Source organism: Crassostrea angulata, chromosome 10, assembly GCF_025612915.1.
Source record: "Crassostrea angulata isolate pt1a10 chromosome 10, ASM2561291v2, whole genome shotgun sequence".
Classification (NCBI taxonomy): domain Eukaryota; kingdom Metazoa; phylum Mollusca; class Bivalvia; order Ostreida; family Ostreidae; genus Magallana; species Magallana angulata.
This window is the reverse complement of record NC_069120.1, coordinates 19,887,843-19,906,926: the sequence shown is the minus strand read 5'-3', so window position 1 is coordinate 19,906,926 and position 19,084 is coordinate 19,887,843. Positions and strand designations below refer to the sequence as shown.

General features: G+C 31.0%; 1 protein-coding gene across 2 annotated transcripts; it reads left to right on the top strand.

The window, feature by feature from the left end:
* Positions 1-181: 181 nt before the first annotated feature.
* Positions 182-19,084, top strand: LOC128167732 (uncharacterized). Of its 2 annotated transcripts, none has more exons than XM_052833616.1 (31): positions 182-339; positions 1,802-1,896; positions 2,817-2,936; positions 3,280-3,387; positions 4,226-4,366; positions 4,519-4,624; positions 5,962-5,999; positions 8,644-8,778; positions 9,311-9,401; positions 9,511-9,545; positions 9,929-10,069; positions 10,170-10,257; positions 10,878-10,945; positions 11,242-11,376; positions 11,774-11,873; positions 12,380-12,453; positions 12,826-12,960; positions 13,217-13,316; positions 13,888-13,961; positions 14,044-14,178; positions 14,547-14,646; positions 15,151-15,209; positions 15,304-15,441; positions 15,939-16,029; positions 16,933-17,027; positions 17,307-17,438; positions 17,544-17,684; positions 17,985-18,081; positions 18,191-18,318; positions 18,495-18,557; positions 18,649-19,084. In XM_052833616.1, exons 1-31 carry the CDS (start codon positions 294-296, stop codon positions 18,757-18,759), a joined length of 3,120 nt encoding a protein of 1,039 aa, XP_052689576.1. In that variant the 5' UTR covers positions 182-293; the 3' UTR covers positions 18,760-19,084. The 2 variants fall into 2 exon arrangements, with proteins under 2 accessions (XP_052689576.1, XP_052689575.1); XM_052833615.1 differs by lacking the exon at positions 11,242-11,376 and adding an exon at positions 11,066-11,212.

Below are 19,084 nucleotides of genomic sequence, written 5' to 3'. Positions count from 1 at the left end.
TTATGTGCAATTCTTAACCGAAATGATTAAAATGCAACCAGATAATGATAACAATAAGCTGTAAGCCGAGATACCTAGACAGGTCCACACCTAGATGACGACACATCATCACTTATCAGTGCGATCTATTCCGCGTGTTGTACGATGTCCAGGTCAAACTACCCGATAACGGATACCGCGATAGAAACTCATATGATCTCACAGGCGGTCATATCAGAGATAATTCATTATAAACCTGTTCACATTTACTTTAGCGAAGTGATATTTAGAGACATCAGTTCCCAAAAAAAACAATGCTCAGAAATATCATTGCAGTTTGTCTGCTTACATTTGCAACAGGTAAGATATTGTTTTATGATGTATTACTCGAACCAAGTTGGAGTTGCTTATACATTTTTTAAATGTTCAATTTATATATATATGTTTTTAAATTTCATGCAAAAATTAAAAATTATGTTTTTTTGGACTATATATATTGGGTATATTAGATCCAAGATATATTTAAATACGGCAGATATGTCGTGCGCTCTCATTTATGTCGTGTTTAACAAGTTTTTCATTTCTCTGTATATTATAAATATATTCAACAACTACTGTTCAGTTTTATACGTATATAGCAAGAGTATTTCCATTTTTTTTTCTTCATCTAACGCTGTGTTCTCTTTCTCTTTTTTCATTTACAATATGTATTATTCCCCCTTTTCATAAATAACGTACTGAAAATGGCATACAGGGCCAGGAGTTAAATTTACATTTTGTTCTTAAAATGTTTACACGTGTTACTATAGATAATTAAAAAAAAACTATAAAGGCGATAAAGCCACTGTAAACTCTCGTTTTATTTGCATTCCTTCAATCTTTTTTTTTTATATCACAATACATGCATCTTTTGAATATTTAATTTATGATGACATCTACTTTTCATTCATCATTGGATATCATGCTATTTTAGTAATTATCAACAGTTTTGAATCTACACAACAAAAGCCGGGCTTTTCGTCTTACAATCTTAACCAAAAGTTTATCTTACAAATGAAAACCGTGATTATAAATCCACTGAACCTTGAACTAGTCTTTGTTTACACAGAACACATACATATATCGCTCTTGATTTGAGACACTTGTCCTACCTTGCCTCAGATAATGCAAATAAATTTAGTATTCCACAAACATCTGTTCATTGGTGTATCATAGTTTCAAATATTTTATTTCTATAATCAAAATAAAATGCTGTTACATTAAAAAAATTCTGCATTTTTAGAAACACGTTGCTATTCATTGGTATCCTCGAAAATTAAATGTAAAAATAGAATATTTAAATGTAACGTATCTTTTTTTAATGTGAAGTATATTTTAACGTCACCAACCTCCCAAAATACCTGTATAAAATTCGTTTAAGATTACAAATATAACATTATAAATGCGAGAGTTGATTTTAATTTGTCAAAAATTAGGGGGAAAATCATATTTAAATTTTCTGTAGGGTAAGTAAAGAAATTATGATATTCTTCAAAATAATTTACATCTGTGATTATAACAGTATAGAATGCTTGTATCTCAAACATTATTTTAAATTACAAGCTATCAACTTAAAAATATGCTTTTTAACATAAGTTTCTATATTTTAAACGACCTTCAGTCAATCTGTTGAACCGATTTCTTTTATTGATGTCTAAGTATTAGATCAACCAATCATATTTGTTTTATTAGTTTATAAATGTTCTTTGGAATTTGCTATAAACGTTATCTATCTACGAAATAATATCTAAACTGATTAATTGGTATTTTATGGCACTCACAGCTGCACCGAATATTCGCAATGACTTAATGACGTGTGAGATATGCCATGTAGCAGTTCATGACCTTCAAAAGCTCATGGCGGAAAACGCTACACAGGTGAGTTTATCAGTCCACAGGTTGTATCAGTCCTCATTATAAAAAGTTGAAGACAAGCATCAAATTCAAATGCCTACTGACAGGTTATAAAAGTCTTCATCATTCATTTTACATGCATGTTTGGACATGATAGTGGTTATTCAGAATGATTTATCACTGTTTTATTATTAGTTCAAATGCAGGTGTAGCAAAAAGTAATATGAACAAATTATACAATTTAAATGGATAGTATTGAAATACATTTTGAAATGCGTAAATTGTGAACTGAAAGGTAATTTTAAGAACATGTAATAAGAAAAATAATTTAATTGAATGAATGTCATGCTTAAGTTGTTTTTGTTGTTCTCGATTTTAAATGAAATGCATTTTGAAATTGAACTTTAATAATTACTGCATTTTTATCGATCTTATTATCATTGCTATAAAAGATATGCATTTAACCCACACGACCTTTTACTATGACTTAATGTGGATAATTTCAATATATGTAAATCTATATAAACTGAAATGTTTTAGGTAAATGCCTATTGTAAAAGTTGTCAATTTTTCTACGATATAAGTAGTATCTATTGATTATAAGGAGAATAAATTTTGAAAACTTCTGTTAGTCATATATATGTTTGCTGGAAAACCTACTGGTATTGGGGCAAACTTACAATGTTTACACCCATTACAAGAACTGGTTTCATAGATATTCCTTAGTAACAAAATCCTTCCTTAATAAAATTGTTTAACATTTTTCAATTGATCTTTTCATTTATTCATTATCATGAATAAGCACCTCGATATTGATAACCAGTTTCTGTAACAACAATATGAAAAGCACATACCTTTTGCAAATATTAAAAATGCTGTGTTTAGTACCTCTTTATTCCTTATTTTGTGGTTATAATGACTAACTTGAGCACTTGTGCCCTTAGGCAACGATTGAGCAGAGGTTGCAAGACATCTGTGAAAGGCTCACATCCCACGTAGATGATTGTTTGGGTTTTGTCAAGTCCAAAGCTCCAGACATATTTAAAACATTGTCACAAAAAATGGTATGCTACATTTTTTCATAGGTACTGTTACTTTTATCTGAATTGTTTGCTTTAGATATTATATATGTGGAAATTGTGTCAATGTTGATATGTCGTGATATAATGTTTTTATTTTCTTGAAAAACTAATCATATAATGAGATAATATTTTATTTTCTTAAGATGACAATCTAATTTTCACTTATGGCATCATTCATCTTGTTTATCTTCAAATCAATGAAAACATTAGGAGTGTGTCATTTGCTCGTGCAAATTTTCCTTTTTGAAAATAGAACAGACTCTAGTATCTTTACATTCGATTAAAAACAAGTTAAAATGAATCATATGTTTATAACTTGTGACAGGATCCAGAAACGATCTGCATTCTTCTAAATGTTTGTCCAAAACCACAAGACCCTCGGGAAGAAAGACAAACAATTAAAATTGATACCAAGAAGACATCTGAAGAACAGGTATTTCTATGACTCAATGCATTGTTTTCTTCGTGTACTCATTGAGCCAGTTATTGAGAGAAATATATTTTTAAATGATCAAATTTTAAACTATAAATCTTGCGAATTTTGAAATGGTTGACGCTTTGTTATTGTTATTTTTTTCATCATTTAACAAAGTTTGAATTAAATGCCTTCATGGGCATGGTCACGATTTTGGTCAATTTTTTTTTTTTGATTTTAATGTTCACAATGCTTTAGTAAGGCATTTTTTTTACAGGCAACAAAACTTGAGCGTCATCTTTTGAGATATAAGGGGTTTACAGAACTTACAATTCTTTGCTTGCTAAATAAAGCTTTTGATTATTCTTTTTTGGAAAGCTGTAGTGGCAATTTCAGTTTTAGACCTAAAATTAAGTGTTAAACGTTAGACACTGTTTATTTGTGGTTAAAATGAATAAACAAAAGATAGACAAATAAGCTTGAAAAAGATTTTTAACTGGTATATTGAACCTATGTAAAACAAAAACAGGGCACAAACCTTGTATACTAGAAAAGAATTGTAAACTCTTATAACTCTACAACTGACTCTCAATTTTCATTTGATCATTACAAATAATTTTCTAAAGCATTGTAAATAATAAAAACAGAAAAATAGAATTAGTTCCAAATTGTTGCCATGCCCCTTTAAACCAAATATCCAAAGCAGTTTTAAATTTTAATGATTATCTATGTTCATTGAAATTATAATTTAATATATTTATTTTACTGTAAAGATAAACGAATATTTGCATATCTTAAGTTCTTATAGACATGGGCAGCATACTTATGGCGAAATTTCAATTAATTCCGTTTGCAGGCTAGTCCATTGGAATGCGAAATTTGCAAATTACTTGTCACTGAATTAGACAACTTACTGAAAGAAAACAAATCTCAAGAAATTGTCATTGAAACTGTTAACAAGTTGTGCAGTGCTTTACCGGAATCTTTCAAGAAATTCGTGAGTATACTTAAATTATTTGAATAGTGATCGTTCGTACTGAGTTCGATTTTCTTTTTATAATTCATTTTGGAATATCCTTTTTACCTTGATATGAAAAATGGTTATGAAATATATAAGCACTTCTATTTGCGATGACTGCAATTTTTCAGTGCGATGCCTATGCACCAGAGATAATTGAATTGATTGTATCTGGTGTGGATCCAAAAAAAGCTTGTGACGAACTCAAACTTTGCTCTGAGAAAGAGAGAGATCATGGTAATAATTCTATTCTGATCTTTTCCTGCTATGCTTATTGTGAGTTATAACTAAATTCAAGGATCAGCAGTTTTAATCAATTCAATTTTATTATATGTATATATTGTTTGTGTTATTCCTTGTTGTAAAAAAACCCAACATCTTAGGTGTTAATTGTGATAATTCTTTTCTCGCTTTTTATAGCTCACCTGAGCTAAAAGCTCAAGTGAGCTATTCTGATCACATGTTGTTTGTCTTCCGTCTCTCTGTCCGTCTGTCTGTAAACTTTTCACATTTTTAACATCCTCTCCAGAACCACAAGACCAAATTTAACCAAACTTTGCCAAAGCACCCTTAGGCAAAGAAAATTAAAAGTTGTTAAAATTAAGGACCACGGCGTGACAATTAGAAATTATTGAAAAAATTTTGAAAATTTTTTAAGATTTACTTTTTAAGAACCATTTGGCCAGGAAAGCTGAAACAGGTTGTGTAGATTCAAAGTTATGAAAATCATGATCCCTGGGGGTAAGGAAGGGCCACAATAGGGGTTGAATTTTTACAAAGGAATAGAATATTTAGAGGAAAGTCTTTAAAAATCGTCTTCTGAGAAAACAATCAGCCAGGAAAGCTGAAACTTGTGTGGGAGCATCGTCAGATAGTGGCAATTCAAATTTATTCAAATAATGATCCCCGGGAAAGGATGGGGTCACGTTAGGGAGGAGACAAATTTTTGCATAAGAAAATTTTTTAAAAAATCTTTAATCTATTTTTTCTAAAAACCATTCTCCTAGAAAACTGTAACTTAAGTGATTCAGTGAAAGCAACTACAGATATTGTAGATTCAAATTCGTTCAAAAATCAAAAATCAAAATCTTAAGAAGTAGAGAGGGGCCACATTGGGGATCCAGTTGCACAAAGGAAAACATTCTACATGTAATTATTTACAAAAACTGAAATGTTATCATATACAGTTTTACTTATATGCAAGCATTTCGACATATCGCTGATTCTTTAAAATTGTTTAGACTTTGGCCTCTGGACGATTTTTGGGCCTCATAAGGGGTTCAGACTTTATTGTAAGTTAATATCCCATATATATATATTTTAGGATCTTTTTGAGAATTGCAGTGCTCTACATGTGATTTGACTATAAAATCATCCTAATAGAAAAGGGATTTGATTATAAACATAAGAATATCCAGGGAGGGGAATGGATTTTTTTTATGTATATAGGATCTACATGTATTATACCACATTGTCCAGATATTTTGTATTATGACTCCATGAAGCTGATTTTATTATGTCTATTGTTGCTCAGGTGTGCGATGTGGCCCATATGCCTTTTTTCTATATTGTAGCGGGAGCTAAAAAAAGCAAGATACAGCAACTGCAAGAGGTATTGATATTTTCAAGCATTTGAATGACACTTTTTTGAATTTGTTGCGTTTTGACTGAAAAGGTCACATTTTTAAAAAAATATAATTAACATTTTAGCGATACTTCAACTCGTAATCAACACGTTGATAAACTTTTGATGAATTAAGAATAAGTGTAAATATATTGAACAAGAACAGTAAACAACTTCGTAAAAAACATTTTCATAGAATTTTAATCAAGGAAATAAAAAACTTATCTCTTATCGTCAAAATATAATTTACAAAGCTTGTAACATAAATGCAACTCCATGTAATAATTATTTACAAAAACTAGTGATTGATATATATATATATATATATATATATATATATATATATATATATATATATATATATATATATATATATCAGTGTACAATTTTACATTTAGCTCTCCTGTACTGTAAATTGTTTCTTATACGCGAGTACTTAATTCTGCAACCTCCTGTTTTGTATCAAAACGCGAGAGTATAAAATCGCGAATGCGAAAATTTTTATCCTTATCCATTATAATTTCAACTCTCAGAAAATAAAAGCGCGATATAAAAATCCGCGTGAAGTGCTTATTTTAATTAAACGTAGATATCAATTTCTCGCATCTAATCAGGAATACAGTATTACAGGTATATAACCCAGTATCTGTCTAATACCACGGTTAAAATCAAATATTCCAATACTTCATAAGCCGGCGCCTTATTGGGCTTCAAATCCTCTCTGAATATTTATTTCATACAGAATATTCATTACTTATCATACATTTGCCAAATGCAACGGTTACTCTTTGCCTAAATTATTTTTCAAACATGAAGCTGAAAAGTCTCCAGACCAGATATCGGTAAACTGATAGAGCTCATATAGATAATCAAAATGATACCCTATATTAATCAAAGTTTATCTGATATTAAATGTGATGTTGTTTCTCGTGATTTTTTAAATAATTTGCGAAAGATTACAGATCTCCAGATATAATTATTCTAGAAAGTATCTAAATTCTTGATAGTAGCTTTTCCTAATTGTTTACGATTGATAGAGATACATGTGGTCTGTTTCCTGTTATTTTAGATAACAAATACAGATATTTTCAACGATTGTGTTTAGCTTTGCATTTTAATTGGCATTCCGTTGACATTAATTAATTTTGATGTTTACATAAACATTTCCACAAGGTCAACCAAACTTTGAGTGTCAGACGCCGTATTATAAGCGAGATATAGAGCTCACAATTCTTTGTCATGTGAACAAAGCTACGTCATGCTTTTGTTAACATTTTGAATGTTTAATTGAAAAATCTAGTTTTTGACCAAAAATGAATATAATAAACGCTAGGAACTACTTCTTCATGCCTAAAACGAATTAGAGCAAAGAGAAAAGGCTTGAAAAAAGTATAAGGTATTTTGAACCAATATATACAAAAACATGGAACGAGCATTGTTTACATGACAAAGATATATGAGCCCTGTATATTGCTTATAACCCTACGGCTGACGCTCAAAATTTTGTTGATCATTAGAGATGCATTTTTAAAGCATTATAAAAATATAGAAAAATAAAATTTGACCTAAGTCATAACCAAACCCTTTAAGTTTCGCCAGTCACTGGTAATTTAATGGCAAACATTTCATTCTGACTTATGCGGGTACTTTTCCTTTCTAGATGAATAACTCATGATGCTGATTCTATAAATCTATTACATATCTTCTTAGACCTAAAGTTACTCTCAAGCATTCTGTAATCTCATTATCAAGTTCGATGATAAGTGGAGTTATTTGGAAAAAACAATGAAACAGAGCTAAGTAATTAGACCGATATTGCTTATGTAAATATCATAAACACTGGAGACAATCAACAGGCGACATTTAACCGTTTTAATGATCAAAATTTACAGCGGCAGTCCTGATCTTTGGCTAATGACATTAAAAGAAATTCAATAAAATGACTTAACGTTACTCCTTCATTTCAAAATTATTAAAATTCCAGATAAATTCATGCAAAAGTTACTTTGATATCTCTTCTAAATGCTTGAGCAGCTAGTATATTGAATGACAAATGACCTGTCAATTTTTCATTCCTTCGTTTCAAGAAGAAACGTTTTCATATAATGAAGAAATACATTTAAAAATTGCAGAGTATAAAACTAAGGCAGCAAATGTGTATATATTTTTCTATACAGTTATTGTTAAATGTTTTATCAGAATTCACATGTAAGATATTATCTGGTATCAGTACAATTGAATGAAAAAAAAAACAATATGGGAACCGGTTAGCCATGAAATTGTGCAACTTGTCATGTTAGTGTTTAAGTAGCTGACGAATAAACAAGACATATCCCAGTAATTTTGGTAACAAAAAAATTGACAGATAGATTTATGAGCAGTGGTTTTTTTTTAAATATCTAAGCTATTATAAAAACCTTACACATCATACATTTTTAAAAAATATTTGTCAAAAATGAAGCGTTTGACATTTATTTGTCTTGTATTTTGACGAGAACTTCAATTTTCTGAATGTTTCCTTATATGCAGGTCTTTTTAGAATGTAAATGTGAAACTTGTCGTTTCTCTTATTGCATAGACACTTAGTCTCATGTCTCAAGTTAAAAGATGTCCCCCTTTTTTCTCAAAAAAGGATCCTAAATGTGAAATTTGCAAGTTGATTGTCAATGAAGTGGATTGGTATATCAAACGGAATGCCTCTTCAAAATCTATTAATTCAACAGTAGCGAAAGTGTGCAACAAACTGCCATCTGTTTTTAAAATTCTGGTATGTATAACAATTGTTTCATCAATACTGATGAATCATTTAATTTGTGGCGGCCCTTTTTCGTGGATTGTGGGCTTTCTTCATCTTTTCGTGGGAATGTAATTTCATGCATGTATCGGTTTTCAGTTTCAGTAGTAAAGATAACTCTTCCAAAATGTGTTTTTGTCGAGGAATTAAATTGGGGGAGAGGTACTTACGAATACTACAAATACCACGAAAATTGAGCCACAAGAAATTCTAATGATTGCAGTATAATTTTCATAGTGTTTGTTGTTTAGTTGCTCCACGAAAATTAATGTTCATCGAATTACAATATCTAATAACATATTGTATTTATAAAATCATTGGCCACCAATTTAATCCTCCCTGAAACAGATTTTTGCTCAATCCACGAAATTTGATACCCATGTATGTCAATGAAAGCACAGCTGATGAATGTGTAAGAAAACGCATAACTTTAAATTCTAACGTTGCCTTAAAAAAGATACAAACAAAAGTTTTTGTATTTGCAATCATTAACAATGTTTTAAAGTGTACCTCTATGGCTCCGGCTATCGTAAAACATCTGGAGGACGGAATTGACCCAGCATCCACGTGTGTTTACATGAAACTCTGCACCCAAGGTGAGAATGCTACAGTATTAACACAAAGAAATTGTCAAATGTCAAGTACTGATACCGGGTATTTCTTAATGGTATATGAAGAATTCATGCGTTTTTAAAATCATTTTAGAGACAGAACTCGTTGAATTCAACCGAAAAGACGAGGTAAGAATATCTGAAATTTATTATTTTTGCTTTTTTTTACCCTTACTATGAATAGTTAAATATGGAATGCTACCTGATTTATTTTAAGAAAAGGAAAAGTTTAGTTTCAATTGCAGCATTTTAGAGATGACTAACCTATCACAAAATCGTATTTTGATCCAGAGCATGTTTTGATTTATTTTTATTCAACAACCAATGCCTTTGGTTTTTATTTGTTTGGTTTTTTGGGGTGCTGTATTTAGTTTGAATCACTTAAACAAAGTACTTGTTTTTTAAAAAGACAATTTTAAATATACATGTATTGAACTTTTCGTCAGAATAATACCTTAAAACCGTATAGTAGTTGGATAAATTTTTGCTTTATTTCAATCTTTGTATTGGAGGCAAATCCACTGGAGTGTGAAATTTGCAAATTATTGATCAATGAATTGGACAAATATTTAGTCACTAATGCCACAAAAGATAAAATAGAAGAAGCTGTAACCAAATTTTGTGATAGCCTGCCTGCCGAAATAAAAGCTTTCGTAAGTACAGTTTCAATGATTGTCCCCTTTTGCAATCATTTTGTCTTTATAAAGTTGCAAAAAATGATTCATTTATTTTAAATCAACTATTTACTTTTAGTGTGATGAATACAAAGATAAGATAATTCAGGCACTAATTGATGGCGTAACTGGGGATGAAATTTGCAAGCTTATAAAACTGTGCACAGGTACGTCATTAATGTATTGTTCTTCTGCATGGTAAATTGATGTAGTTTGGCGAAGTTTTAGTTGGTAGATAATAGTAGATAATGTAGGTTAAACAATTGATGTCATTTCATGTTTTGCATATTTATGTCAATTTGCTCTCAAAAAGACCAGCTATCTTAAAAGGGATACTATCTTTAAAACGTCTTGAAAACATGGTAATATGGTCAGGAAACTTTACACGCAAACTAAAAGATAAAATTGACAATTAGATATCGTTAATGTGCATGTTGATATGTACTACAATATATATCCGAAAGATAATTGGAAAAGTTTTATTTACCTCTTTTCATTTCGTCTTTTTATTCTATCCTATCAGGAATATTGAAAACTGTTTTCAGCTTATTTAGTTTTACAAGATGTTTTTGAATAGAAGTTAACCATAATATCTAGAAATATCTTTTAGAATAATTTTGTTCACATGCATAAGATTAGCCTATACGTAATAGTTTATAAATGTGGTAAAAAATACTTTTGCTAAGTTTGCAATCATCTGGGGTAGAAATGCATAAAACAATATCAACAATTCAACATAATTTTAGAGGACACAATTAGATTATGAATGTTGCATCATCTTTTGCAGCAAAAACTGAAGAATACTTTTCACAAGTTCCAGTTCCAAAAATTCAAGAAGTTGCTGATGAAGTCGGGGTATTTTATATCTACTGTTTGTATCTGTCAGTTTTGCAAATATAGTTGATGAGAAATGCGATTTAAACAAAGTATCACACAGTTTGTTGTTGAAGTAACTCTTATTCCATTTCTAATTAGAACCAAAACGGAGGCAAATATTGTGACATCTGTGAAATCTTAATGGGTATCATCGACACCCAAATTTCCATGAACAAAAGCAGCAAAGAAATTAACTCAACAATTTATACCATATGTCAATTATTTTCACGTGACGTCATGATCGTAGTAAGTGACATCATTTAACTCAATTTTAGGATCTGAAGTGTGAGTTATGCACGGTCATTATAAACTTGCTAGACAGCCAGCTTGAAAAAAACGCTTCTGCTGCCACCATCAATAACACAGTATTTTCTCTGTGTGCGCTTCTTCCTGCAGAAATCAAACAAAGTGTAAGTTCATGGCTTTTTATATGTCCATAAAAACATGCAGATTGATATCATTTCTCTGTTGGTCGTCAAACCAGTCACCCAAAATCATCCGATAAAGTTAGTTATTTTTTAATTCTTTACAATTGATGCCAATTCCTGCACTTTATCCATCAAAGCTGATGTATAGGTGTGTTTGTGCCTTTTATCTTAAATATACCAGTGATTTCATTTTGCCCACATTCGAGTTTTATGGTGATATTTCATACATTTAAAACATACAGAGAATACCAAGAAATGTAGCAGCAAAATCAGCATTTAAAATAGTGCTTTAGAATGACATTTTAATCTTAAAACGTTTTTTTTTAAATGTTTTTAATGATTCTTTTATTATGAAAAACGTTGCATTTTATGATTTAAGTGTGAAGCAATTGCGCCAACCATTGTGAAGAAGATTGAAGGAGGATTCGATCCACAAACTGCATGCAAAGACATTAGACTTTGCGCCGATACATTTTCAGGTTTGAATACCTTTTATTTTTATTACATATAGCAAAAACGAATTCTTAGATTATAGAAATGCGCCTAAAAAAATACTTATTTGAATTAATTGATGTAAAATTATTTATTTGTAAAATTCATACTTTAATTTGTAAAACTCACACTTTAATTTTTAAAACTCACACTTTAATTTGTAAAACTCACATATAATTTGTAAATTTTATACTGTATTCTGTAAAATTTACTCATTAATCTATAAAATTTATATTTACAGTTTAAGTAGGCGTGGTTTTCACAGATTAAAGTGCAAGCTATGCACGTTAAAGTGTAACTTTTACCAATTAAAATGTGAATTTTTTCATTCGGGTATAAAAGAGTAGGAATTATAAGATGTTCAAGTTTCTAAAATATATTTCTAAACTCATACACAACTGGTGAAAACAGATCATGATATAAAGACGCACATACGAGTTTCACAATTTGGTAGCAAAAACACTGCATGATTGGTTTGATGCTTTCATTACAGGGGTTCTGGACGATTCCTGGCTAGATGTCGTAAATCAGCTAAAAGAACAGAATGATATGAACAAAAATTTAGAGGTAATCCGAGAAAAGGACATTTTTAATGTATATTAAATTTTTTTTTATTGAGAATTTGTATATATTTTTACCTTAAAGTGATCTGGACAGTTTTATAAAAGAACTTTCGACCAAATTTATAATGCGCTTTTTCATGAACAAATTATTGTTTTAAATCAGTGGTTGTAAATGTTGTTAGGAATTGAGGCAGCAAGGGCATTTAAAAAAATGATTTGAGAACCATTCTGTGAAACAATAAATATTAACGAACATGGTCTCCATTATAAGTCTTGGTTCATTATTTTTTATTGTAATTTTGTTTACTTTATCTTTGAAATATAATATAAATGGAATGCTTGATACATATAATATGATATGTAATTGCTTTTTTAGGATGCAAAATGTGAACTCTGTGAATTCCTTATAAATATAATAGATCAAGAATTGGGACAGAACGCTTCATTGGATAAAATAAACAACACTATCTATTCTGTATGTAACTTGCTTCCGGATGCAATCAAAGCTACAGTACGTATACAATTCAATATTGTCTTTTATTTTGTTTTTAAACTGATAATGCTTGAATATTATCTTTGATGAATGGCATTGAATTGAAATTTCTGTTTATCATTAAATGGATAATGTATCCAAAAAATAACAGGATATTATATGAATGTCAACTCCCATTTTAAAATGATTTTTAGTTTAAGATCTTTATTTAACGTACTAATGTGTCAGATTTCAATTTTACGTACTAAAACAATATTGTTTGTTCTTGACTCAGTGTGAACTCGTTGCACCTACGATAGTGAAAGAATTGGCTAATGGGCTTGATCCATTGAAGACTTGTGAAAAAGTGAAGTTATGCACAAATGGCACACTTAGTACGTTTAAAGAAACATAATTTTTTTTACTCATTTGTATCAGTCTATCTTAATGTTTTCGTTACATACCTTAAAGTCATGCATTAAATGGAACTTATACAACTTGGGTGTTGGATTAATTAATCTCTTTTTTGTAGAGGTTGAACTTTGATATACAATAAACACAACTTCCATGTAATATGTGACATAATATTGAACTCTAAAGAAAATAAATTTATTTTGGTTATGATTAATTGCATCTGTAAATATAAGTTCCTATGCTATAACATTAAAAAAGAATAATAACTTTAAAAAGAATCCATTCAACCTTTCAAAATTCGTCCGTATGGCGAAGGTTTACTTACATGCATGTAGAAGTGCCATATAAACAAATTTCGCTATATCGCACTGTTTGACAATAAATGCAAAAAATAAAAATAATCTTAGGAATTTAAAAAAAAGAACAGTATACGATGTACTCTTCACTGAAGCATTTCTCTTTTTTGTTTTATTGTAAAGTTGCTTTATATCCGCTTATCATATGTCTGCATTTGTCTTGCTAAAACAATACTTTCCTGGTTTTTCTTTTCAGATACAGGTTTGCTACAAGGATTGAAGGAGCACGTCAACAGGGTTATAAGGGGTCCCTCTGTGTCAGCCCCACAGGTATTTGTCAAAATTCTTCAATTGTAACCATTCTATGGAATTATGTACAGCCTCTCTACACATGACATTTTATTCATTTTAGGATGCAAAGTGTGAACTTTGCGAATTCCTTGTAACCATAATTGACAAAGAACTCGGTCAAAATGCTTCGCTAGAAAAAATTAACAGTACCATTTATGGGCTGTGCAATCTGCTCCCAGCAGCAATAAAGCCAGAGGTTAGTTTAAATTAAGAAATAAAGTATCATTTTTTAATGTATATCGGGATATATATACGGGTTGGTCACGCAATTCAAATTTCATAAAACCCGAAGTATTCTAAATGTATTTTAGATGAATATTATACTTTTATACCGAGTAATTGTCATATGAGGTAAGAAAAAAAAGATTTTGGACTCATTTTGAAGTATTTTTTTTAAAAAGACGTCATTAATGATATCGTATACATCAATTGAGTGCAAGTAAATGAGACAACTTGTTCAACAAAATGACAAAACATCGGAAACCCTTTTAAAATGTTGATAAATGGAGGGGAGGGTCAGATTTACTCTTGTCAAACTTAGTTCTTTGTTGTTTTTTTTTTCAGTGTGAACTTATTGCACCTTCCATTGTAAAGGAATTAGCAAAAGGTCTCGATCCTCTGAAGACATGTGAAACCGTTAAACTGTGTACAAATGGATCACGTGGTACATCTGTTTAAGCAAAATATTTTACTATTTGATTTCCTTTTTAAAAAAAAACTATTATGTATACTAGTAAATCCTCTTGTGAAAGAGTACAAATGGAACCCATAGTACAGTTTTTTTTCGACAATAAATATATTCATTACCTGATTTACTAGATGATTAAAAAAATAATATACAACTTCCTTTTCAAATTATTCTGAGAACAACCAAAGTTGATGTTGGTTGAAATCGTCCGTTGAAAATGGGGAGCGTATACTGTATACGGGTTATTTTCGCCCCGTGTAATTTTCGCCCTTCATCAATTACATACGGTTTCGCCCCGTCTGGAATTCGCCAAGACAAAGTTGTGGTTAAAAAAAGACAATATGATTATGTATTTCGTCCAGTCTTAAATTCGCCTGCTGACATCGAGGGCGAAAGGAGCGAAAATAAAACGGGGTCGAATATTTCCCTGTATACAGCATTTATGAGAATAAGTGGCTCTAAGTTATTTGTTTCAATCAGGTTATGATCAAGAAGAAGAATCAAGAAAGGAAATTGAAAATGAAGCTAAGCGAGTAAAGGTTTGCATTTTAAAATCCACCACTGGTGATGATTTTACGCAGTTCTGCAAGTGCTTTATCTCAGATTAAAGGATTGTGTTTGTTTCACACACAGGACAGTCTTGGGTGTCAAGTTTGTGAGTTTGTGGTACAGATTGTGGATGAATATATCAAGAACAACTCCACAGGCGAGAGCATCAATACCACTGTCTATAAAATTTGTGCTCTGTTGCCAGAACCTATCCAAGATTTGGTAAGACAGACGATTTAAACTCCGCCAATTAATTCTTTTACAGGCACGTAGCATCGTTTTTGAAAGTGGGGGGGCCAGACTCATCCAAAAAATCTTGAAAAGCAAAAAAAAAAAAAAAAAAAAAAGGGAAATTTAAACTTTTCCAAAATCGTCAAAATCCTAATCCGTGGGGGGGGGGGGGGGGGGGGGGGGGCTGGCGTAGTATATAACTTCAATTTCAATCCTCATTTCCTTATTTTCATATCAATTTTTTACATACTCCCAAAAAAGTGGGGGGGCCAACTTCATGGTAATTCAATTTTCTATATGTTAATTTTAAAAAATTTGTTGCTGCGAGAAAAAGTGGGGGGGCCAGGCCCCCCCTGGCCCCCCCTGATGCTACGTGCCTGTTTTAGCATGTCAAACATGCGAGGAGCGATTAATTTTATACATATTTTTTTATAAGCTTATTATTTGATAATGTTAGTGTTAAAATTTTAATTTTGGTTTTTTTTTAGTGTAATCAAGCTGCTCCACAGATAGTAAAAACAATAGAAGATGGCGTAGATCCTAAAAAGGTGTGCACCGAAATCAAACTATGTCAGAGTGGTAAGTTTATTATCCTAAACACCAAAACATTTAGTGATATCAAATTAGATGTATCAATTTTTCAAGAGTGTGTGTTCCAACGGATAAGTTTGCACGTAATTTTACATACTCACATTTATTACTACAAGGCTTACATTCACTTTATAAGAAGGATGCCTATTCGAATGACGTCAAATAGTTCATTTCACTAAAAAATAACAGAGATGGCATATTTAGAGACATTGCATTGTTAATATCGCACTATTAGCAGAACCGTGTTCATTATAATGTATGATATAATCTCAAACAGTTTTTACATTTCAAATTCTGGTATTTTTTATACATTACAGAATGTACATATATTATTTATTGCACAGCAATTACAATGAGTAACTTTTTATAATTGTGTAGTTCTTTTCGAAGAACGAGGCGTGTTCCGTTTTTCAAAACAAAGTTACGTTGCGTTTCTGAAGAAATATTTTATTGACATTATTTAAAACTTGGTTAAGATTGGTTTCCCTGGAGAAGATGTGGAAAAAAATGTTCACACGAAATACTACTGGTATATTACTTAAGTTTCTTCCGTGCTGTTGACATAACTTTAATATTCTGTTAGAAGAGAAAAAGAAATATTCACACAAATATACATCAGCAGAAATAAAAATATAAGTATTGAATGCTTGTTTTTGGATGTCGCAGTATTCAATTTGTCTGCACCGCTTGTTGTGTTATAGGTCCGACGACATCCAAAAAAGCATTCAATGCTTAAAAAAGGGATTTGTACTCGCAGTTTCTGATATGAAAAACTCGTGACATCCGAGTACAAATAATGTAAAATGAAATGTTTATTAAATTTTAAAAGTAGTGGCAATGCAAAGAAAAACGAAAAATGAAGAAAAGTTCTTTTTATTTTGACAACACAAGGAGCCAGAACAATGTCCTTGACCATACAAGGTGTATCTTGTGAAATGTGCCATGGACTTGTCGAAGCCGTCTTACCCAGCCAGTACACAGAACTAGTAAGTGTAAATCAGAATTTAATCAAACGCGGTTTAACTATGATCACACTGATAAATTAAAACATAGTGCCAACCAATGATAAACAGGTAACAATTAGTGCATTTTGTTGTTCTGTCTGCTTGTAACCTTTTCTGAATTTTTTTTTTTTTAAATTTAATTTCGTCCAACCAAATGATGTTTAAGTCTGTTTACTCCAGAAAGCAAGAACAATTTTAAACATCAATGCATATAGTGTTAATTGTATTTTTTTATTAATTATTTCATCCATTTGTTTTCAGCTAGCAGTAAAATTATGTGAGATCACGTGTCCACGTGAGCAGGTTCGACACCGGAGGTCCGTAGTGAAGAAGATGTCTCATTTCGAGGCTGATCTCTTTAGAGCGGGGACAGAGAAAATTAAAGTCAAAGTTGTGAGAATGCACATTTTTACTCTGACATTATATTCCTACAATTAAGACAATTATTGTTTTTCTTGAAATACGGTACTGTAATTTATTTTTCCCTTTGATTTGAAGGGCAGGGACATTGAATGCGATGTATGTACTTGGCTTGCGGAGGCCACAAATATATTCCTTAAGGACAATAAGACGGAAGATTCCATTGAAAAGTATCTCGACGCCATTTGCAAATTTATACCAGAGCCATACAGTAAAACGGTACGAAAGACAACTCTGCCCGATATTAATGACGTGCCTACTGTGTGTAGCCCTTAAACTATTTTTTAAAAAATATATATATTATATGCAAAGGAACAGAAATGTTTCCATAAAAGTTTACATATATTTTAATTTATATTTTAATTTTTTTGTGAAAAGAAAAATTACTCACTAGTATAACCTGAAGCTGCCAAGTTTCCAAAAATTGTCTCATGCCCGCTTATTACTTTCATACATACCGTCAACGCATACAGGCACATAATTTAAGAATATGTATAACTTTTTCTTTATTACTCTTAGTGTCAAGATACTGTTCCTCTGATAATCAAAGAGTTGGAACATGGTTTTGAACCCGAAAAACTATGCAAAGAGTTAGTTCCAGAAGACTGCAAAAACGGTAATTTTTTAATCAGTATTTTATCATTTTAATCTACATGTGTTGATACATGTAGTGATATACTAGTACACACATATGTTGAATAACCTTACTATATTATCTTGAACAGTAACCAAAGTGTTGGGAGATATGCCGGAAGTTTTTTCATTTGTCCAGGAAATCGAAGAGCCGAGTCAGAAATGTGACCTTTGCAAAAAGGTCATGAAGATTTTTGCAGACGAACTTGATAAAGATGACGTTAGTTTTCAAAACTTCAATTTGTTTTATTTATTTCATATACTAAGTTCAATTCTGTTATTGCCAAATGTTTATGAGAATCAAAGGAATATTGTACTTCAAAATGATTCAAATGATTGGGTTTTTTTTATATTTGTTTACGAATCATACATGGTATTTTTATTTTATTCGTTTAGGCCAAGGTTCTAGCTTACATCGAAGACATCTGCCATCGCCTTCCAAACCCAACAAACAACGCTGTAAGTCGGCACAGATAAAAAGAAATCTACTTACCACCGTACAATTAATCTGCCAACAAACTTGCGTCTTATTTTTATTTCTTTCTTGCAGTGTTTAAATTTCGTAAGCACAGAATACACTGTGATAGCTGAGAAGATCATTCAGAAGCTCTTAGACCCGACACAGGTGTGCGAGATGGTCAAAGTTTGTCCTGAGGAGTAACAGACTGGGTGACGTTCGAATCAAAGACTTCGAGTTTTGTTATTATACGCCAACAGTTGGGCATGTTATTAAAGTCGATACATTCTTGTTCGTTAATATTAATTGAAACATTTATACCATCAACACAATATTTGTGTCGTTAAAATGATTCATTTTTGGTTTTGTTGTACTTTGAGGTATGTTTACATATGTATTAATTGATGCAATTTACCACCGAAACGAAAAACATTGTACATAACTAACTTTTTGATAAACATGTTTACACTACAATAAATTTGAGTGATGTGTAAACAGAAATGTTTTTAATAAAATGATGCTTCGTGAT